The 22,306-nt window shown below is 37.6% G+C and overlaps 1 protein-coding gene across 4 annotated transcripts in view; it reads left to right on the top strand.

Moving 5' to 3' along the window:
- septin7b (septin 7b) overlaps positions 1–22,306 on the top strand; it is a 36,206-nt gene that overhangs the window by 6,798 nt on the left and 7,102 nt on the right. For all 4 annotated transcript variants that reach the window (NM_001256029.1, XM_068213827.2, XM_068213826.2 and 1 more), the window contains 8 exon segments: positions 4,921–5,027; positions 7,244–7,344; positions 7,513–7,647; positions 11,488–11,605; positions 11,963–12,055; positions 15,098–15,194; positions 16,335–16,386; positions 20,041–20,166. In NM_001256029.1, the coding sequence (NP_001242958.1) occupies positions 4,921–5,027; positions 7,244–7,344; positions 7,513–7,647; positions 11,488–11,605; positions 11,963–12,055; positions 15,098–15,194; positions 16,335–16,386; positions 20,041–20,166 (829 nt within the window).

The following is a 22,306-nucleotide window of genomic DNA, read 5'->3' as shown; positions in this document are numbered from 1 at the left end:
AAGGTTAAGGAAATAAATGGATTGAATTCATTTTGAAATAAGGCTGTAACATAAAGGGCTTCATTTTGATCTTTCATGCGCAAAGTACAAAGCGCAGGGCGCAAAATCATTAAGGACCTTTCAGAATCCACTTTTGCTATTTTAAAGAAGAAAAAAATCCACTTAACGCCGTGGCGCATGGTCTAACAGGGTTGTGCTTATCCTCTTAATGAGTTATAGGTGTGTTTTGAGAATAAACCAATCAGTAGGGGTGTCAAAATTAATTGTTTCTTTGGTGCACCGCGATGCAGACGCGGACAATTCTGTATCGGTTCAGTAATAATCATAACCGGTTACTATGTACTGACGTCATTTATCTCCTATGCTCTCTGTTGCGAGGGAGGTAAGCGTGAGTATTTACAACACTCAGCCAACTCAGGGCCGGCCCGTGGCAAAGGTACCATAGGCAAATTCTAAGGGCGCTGTATATCCAGGGGGCCGCCAGGAATAACTCAAAACCTCTTACCCTAAAAAGATCTAAAGTGTGTTTCCAACAAAAAGACAAAGCTGGTTATGTTTCACAGCTGTCTTTCTTTTTTTTCGCTCCACACTACGAGCACTGCTCTATTTAAGCCCTCACAATATGTGTTTAGCCAGGATAGCTCGCGCTGAGAGGAGCTCTCAGCAAGGGACCGTCGGAAAAGTGCTTATTTTTTTCGTTTTTTTTTTTTTTCGTTTTTCTGCTCCGCTCTTCGCGAGCTCTCCCTGTTGTGAGGGGTTAAGTGTGTGTGTGTGTGCGTGTGCGTGTGTGCGTGCGCGTGTGTGTGTGCGCGCGCGCGCGCGTGTGTGTGTGTGTGTGTGTGTGTGTGTGTGTGTGTGCGCGTGTGTGTGTGCGTGTGCGTGTGCGTGTGCGTGTGCGTGTGTGTGTGTGTGTGTGTGTGTGTGTGTGTGTGTGTGTGTGTGTGTGTGCGTGCGTGCGTGCGTGCGTGTGTGTTTGTTTCTTTGGTGCTGTCTATGTTTGTGTTTGAATGAGAGACAGTGTGGTGCTGTGCCTCTGTGTGTTTATAGAGACAGCTTGTTATAGCCTCTCCTCTAAAATATAACACTGTATATGGAAAGCATTGTCAATGCACCGTGATGCACCGAAATATCGAATTGAACCGAATCGAAGGCATGATAATCGTAACCGAACCGTGAGACCAGTATAGGTTCACACCTCTACCAATCAGAGTCTCGTCTCCCATTCCCTTTAAGAGTCAGTTGCTCTGCGCCATAGTGCATTTGTACATGCTGTGCCCCATATGGTCTAAAACCTGACAGATGGACAAATCTAAGTTTAAATATAAGTAATACAGCTAATCATGATGACATTATACAAAAGTAAATTGTTATGAATAAACTGAAAAAGCCCCCCGAGATGAAGAAGCCATGGAGGCGGTGGTTTTTATATTTATGTAGGCTAGAAAATAATCATTTTTGAAATATTTTAATCCTTTAATTCTTTTTCATATGTAAAGATATTTGCATATTGCTCTACACCCTGTGTGTATTAAGCAGTGTGTGAGCGAGGCGACAGCTAACACGCTCTGCGCTGGACAATAGACCAGCCTTGATCTGGTCTATTGAACCGTCTATTAAAGTTCCTCAAAATAGCAACGCGCCAGCAATGCACCTCAACACGCCTCCTTTTTTTTTAGATTAGAACGCCTATGGGCGCACATATGAGAACTAATTCATTTGCTATTTAAAGAGCGTGCTGCAAAACGTCAAAACGACTCTTGCGCTGAGACGACTCTGCGTCTTGCTTTGTGCCGCATTGCGCCGGGTGTATGATAGGGCCCAAAAACGTGGAAAAAGTGAATCGCTATACTCTCTGGATACACTGTATTTAGTATATGTTTTGCCATAAATATAGCCAATGCAGCTGATCTGGCATTAAAACATAAATACACAAATAAATAAATCTTTAATCTAGGTAGACAATTTGCACTTTTTCCATCACATGAAATCCCAATATTTAGCTAATTTTCGATGCCTATTGAATCTCTTGCTGGTTTGTGAAGCAGATTGGCTGTGCTGTGCAGGTGGACATTACCCAGTTGTTCTTGTATTAGTGTTTGGGTATGGAAAACGGCCAAGTCTGTAATGGTGCCAGACACTCACCCTGCCAGAAGCGATTTTACTCTAGTTAATGTGCTGACCTCACTGCGTGAGACCGTGCCGATGAATGTTACGCTCTCTTAGTTGTAACCTTCATCCAGTCGCTCATCTGTTCACTGTAGTTTAGCTCCGCTGCTTGAACAGTACATTAACACTAATGCTAAAGGCGTGATAATGAAGCATCATCACAACTCTGGAGGTGTCATCATGAGTATTTGAAACAATCAGTGGTTTATCCGAGTTGCTGTCACATCTTGGCCATTAACGGATTTAGCAAAGAACTGACAAAAAGCTGCTTGTGAGGTTAAATCCACTGTTCTCCCATGTGGCTCTTAGACGATCATTTCGACTGGTTGCAAAGAAATAGCTGCTCCCTCCTCCAGCATTGACGCAATATGTTTAAGAGTGGTTCACACGGGGCATGTCCTCTGCATTCCTTCAGCACAGTTATTTTAATTGTTTGTCTTCTTGCTCATTCTTCAGATGAACATGTTTGGTCAGTTTGTTTAGAGAGTTGAACGCCACGACTGTCGCATTTTTAAGTGTAACGATGGATTTAAAATGCCTAAATCACTATTTTTGTCTCTGATTTTGCCTACAAAGTCTACCTTAAGAACTCATTGTGAGTATTGCTGAGGATGTACTGTATGCATTCCTTAAGCCTTGTGTACTGTTCAAATTAACTACCCTTTCAATATGTTGGTGGCTGGTTTTGCCCCATTGACTTCTATTATAACCACATTTTTTGATTGCAAAGCCATGACACAAAATAATCATGTATTTTAATTGTTGGTGGTTTTGCCTGTTGGGAAGAGGTAAAACTTTTCATTTTACTGTGAATCATTATTTGGCAGCATTAGCCCTTTTAGAAAGGCCCATGCAGAAAAGTTTTCGACTTTTATATGGAGTTCTATTGGGTAAAATAACAAGAGTCAAAGTAGAGGTCTTTATTTTTTATTTTCTAAAATATATTAAGGTTAGTTTTAGTTTTAACGTAAGTTTTCTCTTACACACCCCAACACATGCGCACACTACTCCAAATAACTATATCATTTTAAGCCAGAAACTACGCTCTTTTTGCACTGAAACTGATGATCAACAGTAAAAATGACAAATTTGACCTCTTCCCTACAGGGAAAACCAGCAATAATCAAGAATTTGATGGTGTCATGCCTTTGCAATCAAAAAACTTCATTATAACGGAAGTCAATGTGGCAATAATAGCCACCAACATAGTGAAAGGGTAATCAATTTGTCCAGAGTGTATTGTTGAATTTTATTTTTACATTTTCAAAGCATTTTTCCAAAATATGTGCCAAAACAAGAATTGACGCCCAAAATCATTACATTTGCTGAAACACAGAGAAAGTTGTTGTCAAATTAAGACTCAAAATCCCCCCAGAGTGGATGAAAACATCCCAAACAGCACACAGGGGTTAAACTGTGTATAATATATCCTCAATTTATAAGCAATCAGACACCCTGCTTTCTAAAGATCACCATGCGATTGCTTATAAACTTTTTTCATTTGTAATTGCTATTGCTAAAATATAGTGAAAATAGATCATGCAGGCATCTAACATATTTGAATGTTTAACATATTTTTTTTCTGATGACGATAATGTTTAAATTTTTTAACCAGATTTTAATGATTTAACCTAATTTTATGATTATTTATCTACTCTACTACAGTGTCATGGTTCTAGGCCTGTCATGATAATTTTTTTGTGCGATGAGTGATATTGTCATTTTAAGATCATTTTATGCCACTTATTATATCATAATAATGCAAATAGCCATAAACACTTTCAAGGAACTAAGGCTTTTCATTCTTAAGGTTATTTACATCCTGTAATTTGATGTAAAAACAATAAATTACATTTTCAATTCATTTTTATTTCTATAGCGCTTTTACAATGTAGATTTTGTCAAAACAACTTAACATAGAAGTTCTAGTAAATTGAAAATGAGTTGAAGTTCAGTTCAGTTTAGTTTAGTGTAGTTTAAATTTCTCTACTGAAAGTCCAAACACTGAAGAGCAAATCCATCGATGCACAGCTCCACAAGTCCCAAACAAAGCAAGCCAGTGGTGACAGTGGTGAGGAACCAACATCACCGATTGACTAAAGTGAAGGGAAAAAAAAAACTTGAGAGAAACTAGGCTCGGTTGGGCATGACCATTTCTCCTCTGGCCAAACTTATTGCGCAGAGCTGCAGTCTAGGTGCCAAAGCGTCCTATTATAAAAATGTTCTATTATATATTTTGTTAAATGTGTAATTATTAACATTGACAGTGGTGAGGTAGAATGTAAATGTCCATGTAAAATGGCTTTTATAAGGACAAATTATTTGTTAACACCAAATATTATTGAAGTCATGTCCAAATATTAAACGTTAAGTCGACATAATTATTGTCATGTTTCTACATAGTCCATCAAAAACAATTCCATTTGCTGATCTTGAAACATTTCATTTTCCAATTAATGCTGAATACAGCTTCTTAATATTTCGTGGATTTGAAAGGATTCAGGATTCTTTGATTAAATTAAAAGTTTGAGATCAGTGTTTATTTGAAGTATAACTCTTTAAGTGTCTTGATTTTATTTTCGTTTAAATGGTATTGTATACAGAAGAATCTTATAACCTATACTCGATCACTATTCTTTTGGTGTCTTCCAAGCCCTGGTGTTTCCGCTCAGTAAATCTAGTTTTTATAGGATGATGTGCTGAATTCAGGTCTTGTTTTAACCTTCTGTGTATTTTCTGCTCTTTTTTTTTCAGGAGAATCGGGGTTGGGAAAGTCCACACTGATAAATTCTCTGTTCCTGACCGATCTGTACTCTGGAGAATATCCTGGGCCTTCGAACAGAATCAAGAAAACTGTTCAGGTACGAAGTGAAGATGTTTCCTAATCGTCTATACATGACTTTTGTTGCTGTTCACTTGTGCACTGGAAAAAGAAGCGGCACATGATTTTTCTTAATTTTTTTACTTGAAGATTGCTGTATAATGGTTTTTAGAAGAATGCTTTGACACTTGCAGGTTCTTCTCTAGCATACTTTAGTAATACTTCAGTAATAGCTATGCTATGGCCTGCATGTTTGTACTTGTAGCTTATAGAGTGACTGTGAGTCCAAAGCTTTACACACCATTTCATCTTCATGAAATGTGTAATTGCGTCACATGGCGCTAATACACAGAGATATGGGAAAGTGTGTTTCACGCTTCTAAAGTGTTGAAGCATAGACTAACACCTGGCATTTACACCATACTTTCGTAATGTCTCAGGCCCTAAAATACGTCAGGTAAAACTATAAAGGTGTCAAGTCATTTTGAGCAATATCAGGCCAAAACAAAGTGAGTTTCGTGAGTTTTAAGCTATATATTTATTTTCGATAGTCTACAGAACAACCCTATCGTTAGACCATAACTTGCCAAATTTACCCTAACTTGCCTAGTTAACCTAATATCTGTTTTTGCGGTATGGTATATAGCAACAAAATGTATTGCAATAAATGATATGATTGTCATTTTAAGACCATTTTGACACTATAATAGCATCATAATGCAAGTACACTTTTCCAAAGAACATATATTTTATTCTTACGAATATTTTATTTAATTATAGTCATTTTAACAGTTTATTAATTAGCCATTGGAATCATAATGTGAAAACAGATATCCTAAACAAAAAAAAACAAACAAAAAAAAATGTCCTGGGCTGCACGGTGTCTCCGTGGTTAGCACTGTCGCCTCTCAGCAAGAAGGTCGCTGGTTCGAGTCCCAGCTGGGTCAGTTGGCATTTCTATGTGGAGTTTGCATTTTCTCCGGGTGCTCCGGTTTCCCCCATAGTCCAAAGACAATTTGCTTTTCCTGAACACTTCCTGGATGTACAAGTGGCTCAAACTCGCTCATTTTGAGGCAGGAACCGTCAGACGTGCAACAACTTTAACTATGAGGTAAACACAAAACAAAACTTTCCATCCGGAGCTCCTTCACGGGACTCCACACTTGTAAACAATCGCTCGCGCCATTCGCGCGGCTCACGGTCCCGCCCAGACTCGTCAGCGATACCAAGCCGACCAATCACAGAGCTTGCGCTACGCGTTGTTGCGACGTGTAGTTACATTTTTTGAGAGGTGCACGTCAGTGACGCCGACGGCCACAGCCGTAACATACGCCGGCATTTAACGCAGAAGTATAAATCATCCTTAAGCTGAAGGAGAAAAATTAATGAATAATAAATGTTATTAGGCGGCATGGTGGCTTAGTGGGTAGCGCTGTTTCCTCACAGCAAGTAGGTCGCTGGTTCAAGCCCCGGCTCTGTCAGTTTCTGTGTGGAGTTTGTATGTTCTCCCTGTGTTCGCGTGAACAGGTCATCTGGTTTTCCCTTACAAGTCCAAACACATGCGTCAGGTGAATTGGGTAAGCTAAAGTGTATGTAAGTATGTCCTTGTTCTCTAGGTTGGGGGTTGAGCGTTAGGCTCGTAAAAAATTTGATGTTACGAAACACCAACACAGTGCTGCTAAATATCAACTTCGATATAAACGGCCCTTGGAGTAAGTAAGTAATACATGTTGTTTAACAGGAATGTCCAAGGTTAAAAGAACTAGAAAAAAGGAGCAGATCTATTTTCAGTCATCAGGCACCCACATCAAAATATACTATAGTGAATTATAATAATTAAATACTATATTAAATACTATATACTGATGCTGACACCTCCAATAGAGATAGAGAGGCTGCGCAATCAGCTAAAATGTGGTTAGAATTGGTTTTTATGTATAGGCGGTATGTATTGCATATTATAAAGTGTTGTGCAATAAGTAGTAGAGCTGCACGATTCTGGCTAAAATGAGAATCAAAAATTAGAATTTTTTTTGCTTAAAATAAAGATCACGATTCTCTCACGATTCTGTAGATGTAAAATAAAGGTATGGTAAAAACAATCATATGGCACAACATCGATAATAATATAATGTGTAGGTCTACTGGATTCTATAAATAATTCTATTCAACCAAAATCTACTCTGCCTTGAATGCATGTATTTACTAGGGCAAATGTTGAGGCCTTTATGTATAAATAATCATTGTTAACCCCAGGTGGAGCAGTCCAAAGTGCTGATGAAGGAGGGAGGCGTCCAGCTTCTGCTTTCAATAGTGGACACTCCAGGATTCGGAGACGCTGTGGACAACAGCAACTGGTGAGAAGGCTTTGAGTGTGTTTGATGGAGTGCCAGATATAATTATCACAGCATGGTTTAATATCAGGTTGGCTGACATAATTAGCTGGGTATGTGATGTTTTCATTTACTGTGCAGTTGCTTTGAACCAGAAGCCTGACCTGAATCTTCTGTTGTGTTTTACTCCAGCTGGCAGCCAGTCATTGACCACATCGACAGCAAGTTTGAGGACTATCTGAACGCAGAGTCCCGAGTGAACAGACGGCAAATGCCGGACAGCAGAGTGCACTGCTGCCTGTACTTCATCGCACCCTCAGGACATGGGTGAGAGATCTAAAAACTGAGCCTTTTCCTGTGTATTATTATTATTATTAAAGGTCCCATGAAATTATAATAGGCTATCTGTAGGCTATCTACATCTGTTTCATAAGCTAGTGCGCACCAAAACACTGACAAAATTTGCATTTGGGAGATATAAAACTGAAATAAACATGTAAAGCTTGCAGTTTGTCACTTTCACCTAAATGGATAAACAGTTTTAATCATGTCACCTCATACTTTAGTTAATCATCAAATCTTGACCAATCAAATGCTTTCTAGTATCTGACATGCTCCGCCCCCTTCAAGATGCTTTTCATTTAATGTGCTTGATCTCAACCACTCAGAGCGATAATAAAACTAACCACTATTGGATGTTTTCAAAAATAGGAGGAGCTACAATATGTCCGCCGTCTCGTTATATTTTAGTTGAGTCAAACTAATAAATCAGGAATAAAAAAATGCACATTTCAAAGCACTTCACTGGACCTTAAATAATGTCATTTTAGAAGAATGAACAGTGGTATATTGATCTTTAAAGGGTCACAAAACCAAACACCAAACCACATTTTTTGAGCCATTGACAGTCATATGTGTCTCACACTGCTAAAAACACTATTTAGACACATATATTTCACTAAAAAGTGAAAACTGGTTGTTATTGCGTTATGTAAAAATGTGGGTCCCATGGCCAAACCAGTTGAGAACCACTGTTCTAAATGATCTTCTAAATGGGTGACACGGTGGCTCAGTGGTTAGCACTTTCACCTCACAGTAAGAAGGTCGCTCGTTCGTGTCCCGGCTGGGTCAGTTGGCATTTCAGTGTGGAGTTTGCATTTTCTCACCTTGTTCACGTGGGTTTTCTCCAGGTGTTCCGATTTGCCCACTGTCCAAAGATAGAGCTATAGGTAGGCCCACATGGAATCTGTGCGTGCAGAATTCCGCAGATTTTAAGCCCATCATTAATTCTGTTTATTTACTTGTGTAAATGTGTGTAAATCTATATTTATACAGTTTTTAAAATAATTACAGTAATATTATTGTCGAATGTGAGTGTTCATCTGATTTATGTTCAATGCAGTTTGTAAAGTCATATTTTCTGTCTTTTAGTTGATATATTATATGAGAGACTTGCTTCGTTTACCAAATAAAGTGAATCTAATTGGATTTGCATTGTAAACATTAAATACAAGTTTAAAAGATTTTTCTTTTTATTTTACATTTGAATGTTTTAGTTATGATACTCCCAAAATAATTCTGCAAAAATTCGCCGATTTTTACAGAAAAAAAAATAAAGAAATAGCAAAAAGCAGATTCCGTCTGGCCCTAGCTATAGGTGAATTGAATAAACTGAATTGGTCGTACTGTACAGGGCTCGAAATTAACCTTTTTGCTTGGTAGCACCGGTGCTCCTAACTTTAAAAAAAATTAGGCGCATCAGCTAAAATTTAGTCGCACCCACCAATTATGAGCACCGTTACTACAAGTTTTATACAAACATATTTATTGTGTTTGAAATCAACACTAATCAAACTAACAAGCAAAAAAAAAAAATATATATATATATATATGCAAGCGTGAGGAAAATATGTCTCAACGAAATCCCGTCATCACAAGAAAATACATTTTTATAACAGAACTGAGTGACCAAAGCATACACGACAGCTGATATTAACCAATCATTCGCGTTCAGTGCTAGAGCAGTGGTGGGCCAATAAGAAGAGCGCGAAGGCGGGGCAAGCATTACAGACTTGGCTTTGTTTACTGCAGCAAGATGACATGACAACTGTTTTAAACCATTCCTGAGCGCTGCGTTTCGCGTTTCAAGTGCAGACAAAGAGCTTAGAGATGTATTCTGCGTGAATGTCTCCCGAATCCGCGCATGTGGTGAACATTTTGCAGTAAAAACTGGTCGCACACAACAATTTTAAGCACTCGCAGAAATGCTCCCAAATATATTTTAAGGTCGCATAGATAAAATTTCGGGCACATATGCGACAAAAATGATCGCAATTTCGAGCCCTGCTGTATGTGTGTGGATGAATCGAATCTGTGTTTCCCAGTACTAAGTTAACAGCTGAAAAGCCATCTACTGTGTAAAAAATATGCAGGATAAGTTGGCAGTTCATTCTGCTGTGGCAACCTCTAATGAATAAAGGGACTAAGCTAAAGAAAAATGAATGAATGATCTTCTAAATCCCCCTAGCAATACATGAAAAATAATAATATATGCTGTGCGCAGGCCTGAGGATGTCAGATGTTATACCTAAGGTTATTTATTTTTTGTCTTATGTTAGTAAGTTTTCTTGATAATAGATTTTATTTGCAAATCTGTGCTGAGGTCACTGTAATTTTCCCTTCAGTCAGAGAAAACATGTGTATGACTGTGTTACTGTAAGCAGCTGTTCTCAGACAATAACGGGTCTGTGCAGAGTCAGTGAAGATGCAGGAACGTGTCGCTCTATTCAGTCTTGTCCACACAACCCTGATTATTATCAGGACTGAAGCGTGGTTGAAAGTAAATGGCATAATAGATGTTGTTAACCCTCATTCAAGACGGAAACAGTTTAGCAGTAAAAGTAAACTTAAGAGACAACTAGATTTGTTTGCTTTTCGAAAACAACACCAGTATTCAGTTAAAGGGGAAGTTCACCCAAAAATGAAAATCACCTCATCATTAACTCTTTCTTAATGTGGATTTATACCTTTATTAGTTTCTTTCCTATGTTGAACACAAAACATGAGCAGTTTTTTGCAAATGTTAATTACGTTTTTACCAAAATAGTGAAACCCTTTTTAAGTTTTGTGTGTCGGTTTGTATTTTACAGTGTTGTAAAAACATGTTCTCAAATGTCTCTGTCAATGTTTTCAAACAATTATGTTTGATTTACCAAAGTCACACAAGTGGCAATTTTACGTCGGTCTCATGCATAATAAAGAGGTGTCACATCCTTAATGAAGATTTTCCCTCATAAATGCAAATAATGTCAACTCTTATCCTTTTGATAAGCATTATTTATTATAGGTTGTGCAGAAAACCTTACTCAGTGTTTGTACTGCACAATTCCCCTCACTATAAAACACATTTTACTGGACTGTCCTGCTTTTAATGATTCCAGAAGAATTTTTTTATGAAATGAACTGTCTTAAGGACATATTTAGCTAAGTGACACCAGAAAAGATTTTTAGAGTTTTATCATGTATTAACACTAAAAATTTACAAGATGTTTTTGATTTATGTATTTATTTGTTTGTTTATTTTTTTTTATTAGAAGATTGATATTTTTTCTGATCCCATAAGTCTCTGGTTAGTTACAGTATTTCTACAGTATTTATATAAACAGTATTGGGGAGTAACTAGTTCCATGTAACGGCGTTACGTAATATTATTACAAAATAAAACTAGCAGTAATGCGTTACAGTTACTGAGAAAAAATGTGTAATTAAATCACAGTTAATTGTGGAAATATTAAAGATTACAAATGGTGTAACATCTAAAAACTTTCTTTAAAAATCTGGGATATGTTGGATAATATTAATCTGTTGCTTTGCCTGTTTTTGATATGCACTGTGCCTTCTGCTGAGGCCATTTATTAAAGCGGTGCTATTCTGATGCTTTTGATTTGCGGCGCACCCACGGGCATAAATCCCGGGGGGAACATGTCCTCGGTATAAGTGCTTGAAAATGATTGAGTTGAAAATGGCCATTAAAAACTTAAAAGTAATCAAAAAGTATTCAAATGTAATTCACCAATTAATGTATTAATGTAATTAATCACCACTAAAGGATTCTGAAAACTGTGAGAGCTTAATTCCACGGTGTTGTGTTGTATGTTTTTCCACCAGGCTGAAACCTTTGGACATCGAGTTTATGAAACGGTTGCACGAGAAGGTCAACATCATCCCACTGATCGCCAAAGCAGATACGCTGACCCCTGAAGAGTGCCAACAGTTCAAGAAACAGGTCAGTCTGATGCTCTCCTGTGTTAAGTCCTGTCCATTTAAACTCCTGATTAGGAAAAAAGGCATGAAGAGACAGCAGGAGCACAAGCCTCCGGCACCATGTGTGTGTCTGGAGCGTTTGGCCATCTGTCAGAGTATTATCTCCACAGGAACCTTGAGCAGGAGCACAGCATTACCGCCCAGACAGGAAAGATCAGATGAAAAGATTTGAGCACATCCACAAATAAATAAACAGAGGATGTTCCTCAACCCTAAACAATCACTCTTGGTGATCCTCTGGAGGTCGTGTGCTCACTAGAAGGAATCGCAGAGGTTTTTGTTGTTCGTTTTACAGTTATTTTTGTGTGTGCTTCTCTAGATCATGCGAGAAATCCTGGAGCACAAGATCAAAATCTACGAGTTCCCCGAAACGGATGATGAGGAGGAAAACAAGATTGTGAAAACAATCAAAGTAAGAGTTCTCCATTTGTGTAGTACTCCATACATGTTTTCCTAACTAATAAATACAGACTGGTGGAGGACATGACCTTGGGCAGGTGCAAGGTGACCAAAAAATGTAAGTTTATGACTAAAAATCATTGACATGAGAACATTTCATGTATTACACCAAAACATGTTTGAAAAGGTTTTTGTAAGTGATGTCTGAATGTCACAGTGTTTGATTAAATCAAGAGATATAAATAATAATTGTGACCCCTAGAATTTAACTTAATGATTTGTGCTAATATGTTAATGGACTCATCATAATACAGCAATAAGCATGACAATCAACCTTATTCAGGGTAAAGGCATGCTTAATATGTGGTAGGAAATTAAAAAAAGAGGCAGTTTTATCCACATATCCTGTCTCCTTACAATGTCTAGAGCCATTTCTCTAATACAGTACAATAGCTATTTTCCATACAAATGATTTAAGTTAACTTGTATAACAAATCATCACCTTATTCTCTGCCGACGAGCAGGCACAGCCATTTGAATCTTTTTGGCTCGAGACTTCCCGTCTCATTCACTTCCATTCATTATTAGACATTAAATACTGCTCGTTTCGCTGTTTGATGTTGCTAACTGATATTTTCTTATTATATTATTCTACTTGGTCTGTATTGTCATGCAAACATTTGTTTGTAGAGCAAGTATTTTGACCGTTTTCTGCCATTTATTATTCCTAGTCATTTCTCCCATAGGCGACTGAATCGGAAGTTCTAAAACAATCGCGAAAACAGGCGCACTTCCGCATTTTAGAATAAGGTTAATAAGACAAATATGACATATATATGTATGTATGTATGTATTGCAAACATCAAAACCCAAATGATCAATAACAAAGACTATAGAATACACAAGACACGTCACTCACATAGCTTTAAATGGGGAAAAGTGTAATGGTCAAAATGGCGAATGAAGTCATGCCTACTGGTACATCAGCTAATCAGAGATCCCTATTGACCTTATTCTAAAATGCGGAAGTGCGCTTGTTTTCGCGATTGTTTTAGAACTTCCCATTCAGTCGCCTATGGGAGAAATGACTAGGAAGCTTGTCAGCAGAGAATAAGTTGAATAGACTGATGATTCTCCGGAGGAGGGGCTTGGACCAGACGTGTGTTTTTGTGTAGATCTTTTTGTAATTTGGACGTTTAGAAATTTTACTAAAAAGACAGTTAATTAATTTTATTGATGATTCCTTATATGAAATTTAATCGTAAGCTTGACAAGTAACTTTGGAGAATTGATGTTTCCCCATTCAAACAGAATGCCAGAGCATACTGCTCGAGAGGCTTTTCAAAGATGGGCACCGAGTGAAATGACCTGCCTTAAGCCTGGTTTATACTTCTGCGTCGAGTGGTCGGCGTAACCCATTGCACTTGCAATGCGTGTAGCCGTGCTTTTATACTTCTGCGCGGTTTGTGTTACTCGCAATAACACTTCCGAAACGCTAGCTGGCAGTAGGTGTTAATGTTCCCCCGTTTCAAGTTTCTTTGCTTATGTTTTTTTCTGAACACTACTTTAATATACAAGTGGCTCAAACTCATTTTGAGACTAGAATCGGCAAACGTGCAACAACTTTTATCATAAGGCAAACACAAAACAAAATTTTCCAACTGGGGCTCCTTTACAGGACTCCACTCTTGTAAACATTGGCTCCATCTGGCTTGCGTGGTTCTCATCTCTGCCCACACGCATCAGCGCTACCAAGCCAACCAATCACAGAGCTTGCGTTATGCGTCATTGTGACTTGTAGTTACATTTTTTGAGAGGTACGCTTCAGCTGCACAGACGGACACGGGGAAGACTATGCGACTGCGTGAAGGCTGCGCCAGAGCATACGCCTGCCCTTGACACAAAGTATAAATCAGCCTTTTGGGGCCAATCACACCGAACTTGCCTTTTGCATTGAGAGGCATCTTTTTAAAATTATTTATTAAAGGCTGATTATTTGCCCTTCGCGCCTCACATTTTAACCTCTTGCTGCGGCACGCATTTTTGCCATTAAATGGAAACAAAAATTGCACGATGTCCGTTCTCAGTTTCTCAACTTTTAGCGGTAAAAGCGTGTTACGTCAGCCACGTCTCTTTCGTTCTCCAATCAAATGAAAGCAGAGGCGGGGTTTCCGTTGAGGTGACATCAGTGTTTGTGCTGTGGTGACTTTTGAAGATGAACGAGAGACTTGTGGTTGCTGTCTTGAGTTACCCAGTGCCGAATGACTCACAAATCTTGAATTTCACGATATTATTAAATTAAAAAATTATAACAATATCAACAACAACATTTCCACACAGTACGCAGCTGATTCAGTCGTTGCCTAGCAACATAAAAAGCGCATCGCACTTCTTTTTTTCTTGTCAACAAAAAAGGCAGTAAGTTGCACCTCGCGTTTTTGGAACGTAACAGCATGTTTAGTGTGATCGGCCCCTTAAAGTGATTTTGTCAATAATAATAATAACAATAAACCAGATTATTATATCAAGTATGCTCATATTTTAAAAAAATATTTTCCTTGTACAATTTATGCACATTTCTATACCTCTTGGCGTTCAGTTTTTATATATAAAAATATATGAATGGAAACAAAAGATGTGTGTGTATATACATGCACACTTGTTTTTATACTCCAATAGTGACTTAAATCTGAATGCACACAGACTCATGGGGAATTGTCACTATAATTAAGGTCCCCACGTGTAAACATGCTTATAAATCACACAGAATGACATATGAAGTGTTTTGAAAATGTAAAAATGCTGACTATGGTTTGTGTAGTGTGGTCTATGAGAGTCCCCACTGGGATATAGGAACGTGTGTGCGTGTGTGTGTTTGTGTGTGTGTGGCAGGCAACTGACAGTGCATGTGGTCGACCAGGTGGTTGTAAACAACGTCTGCCAAGCTTTGCATGTAGCTTAAGCTGACAGTTTCCTCACACACAGCTATCCATGAGTCAGTGTCTTTCTCTCTCTCTCTCTCTCTCTTATTCTATCTCTCTCTCACTCTGTCAAGGATCGGTTGCCCCTGGCTGTGGTCGGAAGCAACACTATTATTGAGGCGAATGGCAAGAAGGTTAGAGGAAGGCAGTACCCATGGGGAGTGGCAGAAGGTAGATGTACTTGAAACGCCTTTGACACTGAAATGCATGCATAATTTGTAGGGCTTCAGTTTTCATTTCAAATGTTTGATTTTGGTTGAGCAGCTAACATTATTAAATGTAATTTAATTAATATGGTTATTTAATATGTGCTGATTAAATTAATCACAAGTTATGGCGAAGACATTTATATTGATAATAAAAAATCCAGTGCTGGCCTGAAATTAATCGCCATTAATCGCATCCAAAATAAAAAGTTTGTTTTGACAAACTATATATGTGGGTGCTATAAATATTTATTATGTTTATTTAGACCATTTTGATGAATGTAAACAATGGCAATGGTCCTAATGAATTTTCTGAATTACATTTTTAATTTCCATAGCTCCCAGGAATCCAAAAAGGTCCTCATATTGATTGATAATGTTATGGAAGCTGTTTTAACATTACGATATGATTAAATTGCCTCTTGTTACAGAAATAGTTTGGCAACAAACAAGAAGTGTTCATGGGCCAATGACATAACCACATTGAAATGGTCTATAAATACACACCTGGATGCATATATTTGAGAAAAAAAATTATATTTGGATAGAAAATATTTATGTATATGATACAATTTATATATAAATAAAGTTTTTTATGTTTTTATATGTTTGTATTATATTTATATGTATATAAAAAACACACACATCTTATGTCAAAACAAATTTTGGATGCAATTAATCACTGTTAATTTTTTTCCCAGCACTAATAATAAAAAAAAAAAACATCTTTTAAGCTTTCAATCAAACAATATTTAAAAACTGTTTAAAATATTTAGATTAATAAATGTTTCATGAGCAGCAAATTTGCATTTTAGAATATTTAAAGCATAATGTGACCGTGAAGAGTAATGGGGCTGAAAAAAAAATCTGCTTTGCATCACATATATTCAGATTGAAACTTTATTTTAAGTTTGCACTATGCACTAGGCCAATTAAATGCAACCCTTTTAATTATAAAAGAAAAAAACTGTGAATGGTGTAGTTTTCCTCTGCAATAATATTTCTCTTAGAGAAATTCAGTTTTCCCGGTCTAGCAATCAACTGTAAATGGCATTTTAAGAAAAAGATTTGTTCAAAACCTGATTTTTTTTTTCTTTCTTCGCAGTTGAGAATGGAGACCACTGTGATTTCACACTTTTAAGGAATATGCTCATCAGGTACAAACAGTTACAATTCATAATACAGTTTGAGAAGAAATTGTAAAGCCTTGAAGGTGTCATAAAGTGCTTTGAAATGTGCATTTTTTATTCGTTGTTTGACGTAATCTCAAGGAAAAACATAAAGAGAGTGTGGTACTCAGACCCCGTTTACACTGCCAGTTAAATGTGACCCAATTGCGAATTTTTAAAATTTTATTTATTCATTTATTTTTTGCTCATATGTGAAACAGATCGGATCTGTTCTATGACCGTGTAAACACGAAAAAAGACGCATGCATTCGGATATTCAGAGATCGGATTCAGGCCTCCTTTATATGTGGAAATAAATAAGATATAAACAGGTTATGTGACTATCATGTAAACAGGCAGATCGGATTTATTGAGGCATTCTGTTTTGTACGTCATTAAACTTGCAACAATGCGGTACTTCTCCGCGGTTTAATGACAAAGAAGGAAGAGCATGTGTGGAGATGCCGACGCGTTAAACGACAACAGAGGAAACATGGAACAGGAAAGAGTTCAGTCACCACAATTTGCTCCCACCAGACCTAAGATCTCTCTCGTACTCACAAATTCCTCTGAATGGTGAAGGACACCATATATAAACCCTAGACGCAAGCTGCGATGTCAGCCCTTTCCCTTCTCCTCCGCCTCAAAATCATTTTAAAGTTGGGCGAACTTCAAGCTAACGCATGCGCGATGTCGTGAATTGTATGGCAAGTGTAAACACATGAATCGGATATGGGTCACAATTAAAAGAACAGACAGGCAAAAAAATCTGATATAGGCAACAAATCGGAATTGGGCATTAAGACGTAGGCTGTTTCTCAATTCCAAGAACGCAGAGAACGGACTTGTGTTCTTGTGGTGACCGGTCTTGCCAGGTGTCCTCGGAAGAACGAACTCAGGAGACCGCGAGGGCAGAGAATGCGTCCTTTGAGAAATGGGATGCTGCGTTCTTCCTGATGGTCACGTGACCTTCACGCGTTTTAAATGGAAATTATTTAAACATTACAGCCTTCATACAACGATTTATTGTTTTTCCCCTTTTCAAAATATATATTTTGCATAAAAACATTATAAATCTATGTTGCACAATATGAATAAAACAGATGTTAATACGAATTTCAGCAAACAAACACCCTTAATGTGTTTATTCCTTTATTAAGATGTCCATGGTTTACTTTCACCGTTTCATTTAGGGAAACTCCCGATGTAAATAAGTAATATCTCCAAACTTTAATAATAAATCTAAATAAAATGCAGCGCTTCCCACCTCCAGTCGCAATGACTTCTGGGACTTCCAGAGTGAGTTCGGTGCTCAAGTCTGCATCAGTGCGTCCTCGATATCAAGAACACATCCGGGAAGTTTCACGCGTCCTCCGTACTTGCGGTCTTGAGTATTGGAACTGAACTTGGGCAGCTGATGATGACGTTGCACGAGGACGCAAGACCGCTGAAGAACGCATATTGAGAAACAGCCATAGTTAGGGCCATAGTTTAGCTCCTTCCCTTTTTAAAGATTAGCCAATAGCGTTTTGTTTTATCACTGCTCTGCCAGTAAGCTTGGTTAAGCTCAAGCACATCAAATAGGGGTGGCAAAATTAATTGTTTTTTCGATGCACCGCGATGCAGACGCGGACAATTCGTTATCGGTTCAGTAATAATCATAACCGGTTATTATGTACTGACGTCATTTATCTCCTAAATGCTCTGTCGCGCGGGAGGTGAGCGCGAGTATTTACAACACTCAACCAACTCAGGGCCGGCCCGTGGCATAGGCACCCTAGGCAAATTCTAAGGGCGCTGTATATCCAGGGGAGCGCCAGAAATGAGCGCGGTTCAGTTGGTTTTGTTTTCGATATTCCTGACACACATTCAGTTACAGACGGCAATAACTCAAAAACCTCTTACCCTAAAAAGATCTAAAGTGTGTTTCCTGCAAAAAGACAAAGCTGGTTATGTTTCACAGCTGTCTTTCTTTTTTTTCGCTCAACATTATGAGCACTGCTCCGTTTAAGCCCTCGCAATATGTGTTTAGCCAGGATAGCTCGCGCTGAGAGGAGCTCTCAGTAAAGGACCGTCGGAAAAGTGCTTATTTTTTTCTTTTTTTTTTCTTTTTCTGCTCCGCTCAGCGCGAGCTTACCCTGTTGCGAGGGCGTAAGTGTGTGTGCGTGTGTGTGCGTGCGTGTGCGTGTGCGTGTGCGTGTGCGTGTGCGTGTGTGTGTGTGTGTGTGTGTGTGTGTGTGTGTGTGTGTGTGTGTGTGTGTGTGTGTGTGTGTGTGTGTGTGTGTGTGTGCGTGCGTGTGTGTGTGTGTGTGTGTGTGTGTGTGTTTGTTTGTTTCTTTGGTGCTGTCTATAGCCCCTTTCACACAGTGATACCGGTAAATTCAAAAAAGTGCTGTTCACACAGGCGAGGACGTTACGGAAATTTTCCGGAAAAGAGCATTCACACATCCATTCCAAAATACCGGTAAATTCTGACATCATCAACCACAAATGAGCTTTAAACGGCTGCGCTTGTATTTGTAAACATTTGACTAAATTACAAACTCTGTGGATGATCAATATTGTGAACAACTTCCGCAGGATCACTTTCGCATGTCGAGATGTTCATAATATGTGCGTGTGCAGGCGCTCACAGGCTGTTTCAAAGGCACACGCAAAGCTTAAAGGTAAACAAACAACGGCTTATCATAAGCATCTCATCGATGATTATTTACACAGTTGGCATAAAGAAGAACATATAAACGTGATCTGACTAACTTCTAGCAGCTAAATGTGTCTGGAAAAATATTCAAAGGTTTTTATTCTCACAAACCGCGCGGACGTAAATGCGTCTGACTGTTGTGATTGGCTAAAGCAGACGTCTCACGTCAGCCCGTTCTAGACGTGCACGCGCTTATTACGGCAATCTTCCATCTGCATTCACACAGCGCAGCATTCCGGCAAATTGCCGGTAATGTTACAACTTCTCTTTCCGGAAAATAGCCAGAACAAATTTACCGGTATTTTCAAAAAGGACCTGTTCACACATACAACCTTTCCGGAAAGGTCTGTATGTGTGAAAGGGGCTTATGTTTGTGTGTGTGTTTGAATGAGAGACAGTGTGTTGCTGTGTGTCTGTGTGTTTATACAGACAGCCTCCCCCCTAAAATATAACACTGTATATTGAAAGCATCATCAATGCACCGAGATATCGAATTGAACCGAATCGAAGGCATGATAATCGTAACCAAACCGAACTGTGAGACCAGTATAGGTTCACACCTCTAACATCAAATGTGAAGTGTCTTAAAGGGGGCGGGGCATGTCAGATACAAGAGAGCAATCAATTGGTCAGAAGATTTGAAGTATGAGGTGCCGTGAATAAAACTGTTGATCCATTTAAGCGGGAGTAGCAAACTACAAGCTTTATGTGTGTATATCAGTTTTAAATCTCCTAAATAAAAGTTTTGACATTGTTTTGGTGCACGCTAGGTTATAAATATCCTAAAAGCTAACAATACTGATACTAATATTTCATGGGACCTTAAATATAATCTGTATGTGCTGTATACTTTTTCCTCGCCTAAAGCTGGCATAGCGTTAAACACAAACAAGCAAACATCACGTAAAGGGGTTTTGTTTTAACCATATGTTTTGTGTCAGAACTCACATGCAGGACCTCAAGGACGTAACAAATAATGTCCACTATGAAAACTACCGAAGCAGGAAGCTGGCGGCCGTCACCTGTAACGGCATCGACAACAACAAAGCCAAAGGCCAGCTCACCAAGTAAGTGGCATTGAGCAACATTGTATTAAAGTATTGAACCATTTCAAATGTCGGAGCTAAAAATGACCTCATTTGCATTCAGAAAGATATTTGCCTGTGTGGTTTTAGTGTGTTTATATATATCATAAGTGTGTGCGGAAATGACTTGGAATGACATAAGATCACATTCTTCTCTGACAAACAGGGTTCGTTGTGTAAAAATAAGTGAATGTAAATTACTACACTCAAAGCAAAATTATATTCCTGACAAGCGTCATCACAATACTTTAGTGTAGCTTTTCCTATATTTGATTATTATATTAGCGTTTATACTTCTAAATATTTGAAATGGCGTCCTACACCTGAAACAAAGCAAAAACAACACAGTCCTATTAACCTTAATGTTGAATATATTTGCATGCTGTAAACGTCAGTAGAGATTTTAATTGAGAGATTCAGTTTCTTCTTTCTTTTTGACATTTCAAATCGATTCGTGTCAGTGATGCCCAGTTGCCAAAGCACTGAAACATTTTATGTTGTATCATTTCCTGTTATCTGGGATATGCTAGAGCAAACTGTAAACCAGACTTACTTTTGTGGTGACCTACTTCTGTTTTTAATGTCACCATGAAATATAGTTTGCAAGACTTTATTTTGTCATGTAATCTTATAAATGCAATATTTTAATATTTATACAATATATGTGTGTATTGTAAGTATATATTTACAATAATGTATTGTTATCCAGTACTAAAGTATGTTGTAGTTTAAGAGTTTGAATTGTAGGTTTTTAAAATCTTTTTTTTTTTTTTTTCATCTGTCAATTTAAATTTGTCTTAATTTATTACTTTTGTAATATTTGTAAAAAAAAATATTTAAAAATGAATTCAATTATTTATTTTTATTTATTTTTATATATTGTTGCTGTCAAAATTAGCACGTGAAATATTTAACGCATTAAAAAAAAAAACGCAATCAACATGGTTGCAGTTTTTTTTATTTCCTGTTATGGCCATTGTGTGTTTGGATAAGACCAAGGAAGGACTTTTAGATAGAAGTTTCAGTATAAAATTATTAACTTCGCATCACCAGGCGTGTTTGACTTGTTTCTCCCCTAACAAGCAACTTTTTATAAAGCATCTGCTGCATGTTGCTTTCAGAATATTTGCTTTTAAAATATAGATATACTTTAAAATGCTTAGTTCAAGCAAATTTGATGAACACTGGGCTTAAAATATCCCGGCACCGTACCATGAAGGGAAAAAAATTATAAAATTTTAGAGCCTGCTCATGCTGAAAAAAAATGCTTTCCTTGCTTAGATTTTTTGTCTTGTTTCTAGTCTAAATATCTAAAATTTCTTATATCAAGAAGCATTTTCTAGACAAGCAAAACATACTGTCTTGTTTTGAGAAATAATATGCCAATATTAAGTGAGTTTTTCCTTAAAACAAGCAAAATAATCTGCCAATGGGGTAAGCAAATTAATCTGTTTTTTTTTCAAGATTATTTTGCTTACCTCACTGGCAGATTATTTTGCTTGTTTCACACCAAACTGAGGCTTTCATTTTATAGCTTATAAAACATGTATGCAAATTAATGCAATATCATATGTAAACAACAAGTCTTTGTATAACGATGGGTTGTTCTGTAGACTATCGAAAAATATATAGCTTAATGGGGCTAATAATTTTATCCCTAAATGGTTTTTAAAAAATTTAAAACTGCTTTTATATTAGCCGAAATAAAACAAATAAGACTTTCTCCAGAAGAATAAATATTATCAGACATACTGTGTGAAAATTTACTTGCTCTGTTAAACATCATTTGGGAAATATTTAAAAAAGAAAAAAAAATCAAAGGGGGCAAATAATTCTGACTTCAATTGTATACAATTTATCTGTATATGTATGTAATAGTTATCAAAAAGGGATTTAACAAAATTCAAATAAACCCCATCACATTTTCATGTCAGCTTATATATTAACTGAACTGATCTTTTTCATTACATTATCTGTTGGTCACTGTGTGTGTATATTATATTAAACCTGCCTTTTACAGCTCACTGTGCTCTCTAACACTTTATTTATGGCACAAACTCTTGACAAAAGCCCATTTGCATGATCACATGCTCACTGACAGGTTCGTGGTCACGGCCTGCAG

The sequence above is a fragment of the Danio rerio genome, chromosome 16, assembly GCF_049306965.1.
Source record: "Danio rerio strain Tuebingen ecotype United States chromosome 16, GRCz12tu, whole genome shotgun sequence".
NCBI classification, from domain to species: domain Eukaryota; kingdom Metazoa; phylum Chordata; class Actinopteri; order Cypriniformes; family Danionidae; genus Danio; species Danio rerio.
The sequence above is the reverse complement of the archived record's forward strand: the minus strand, read 5'-3'. Positions and strand labels throughout refer to the sequence as shown.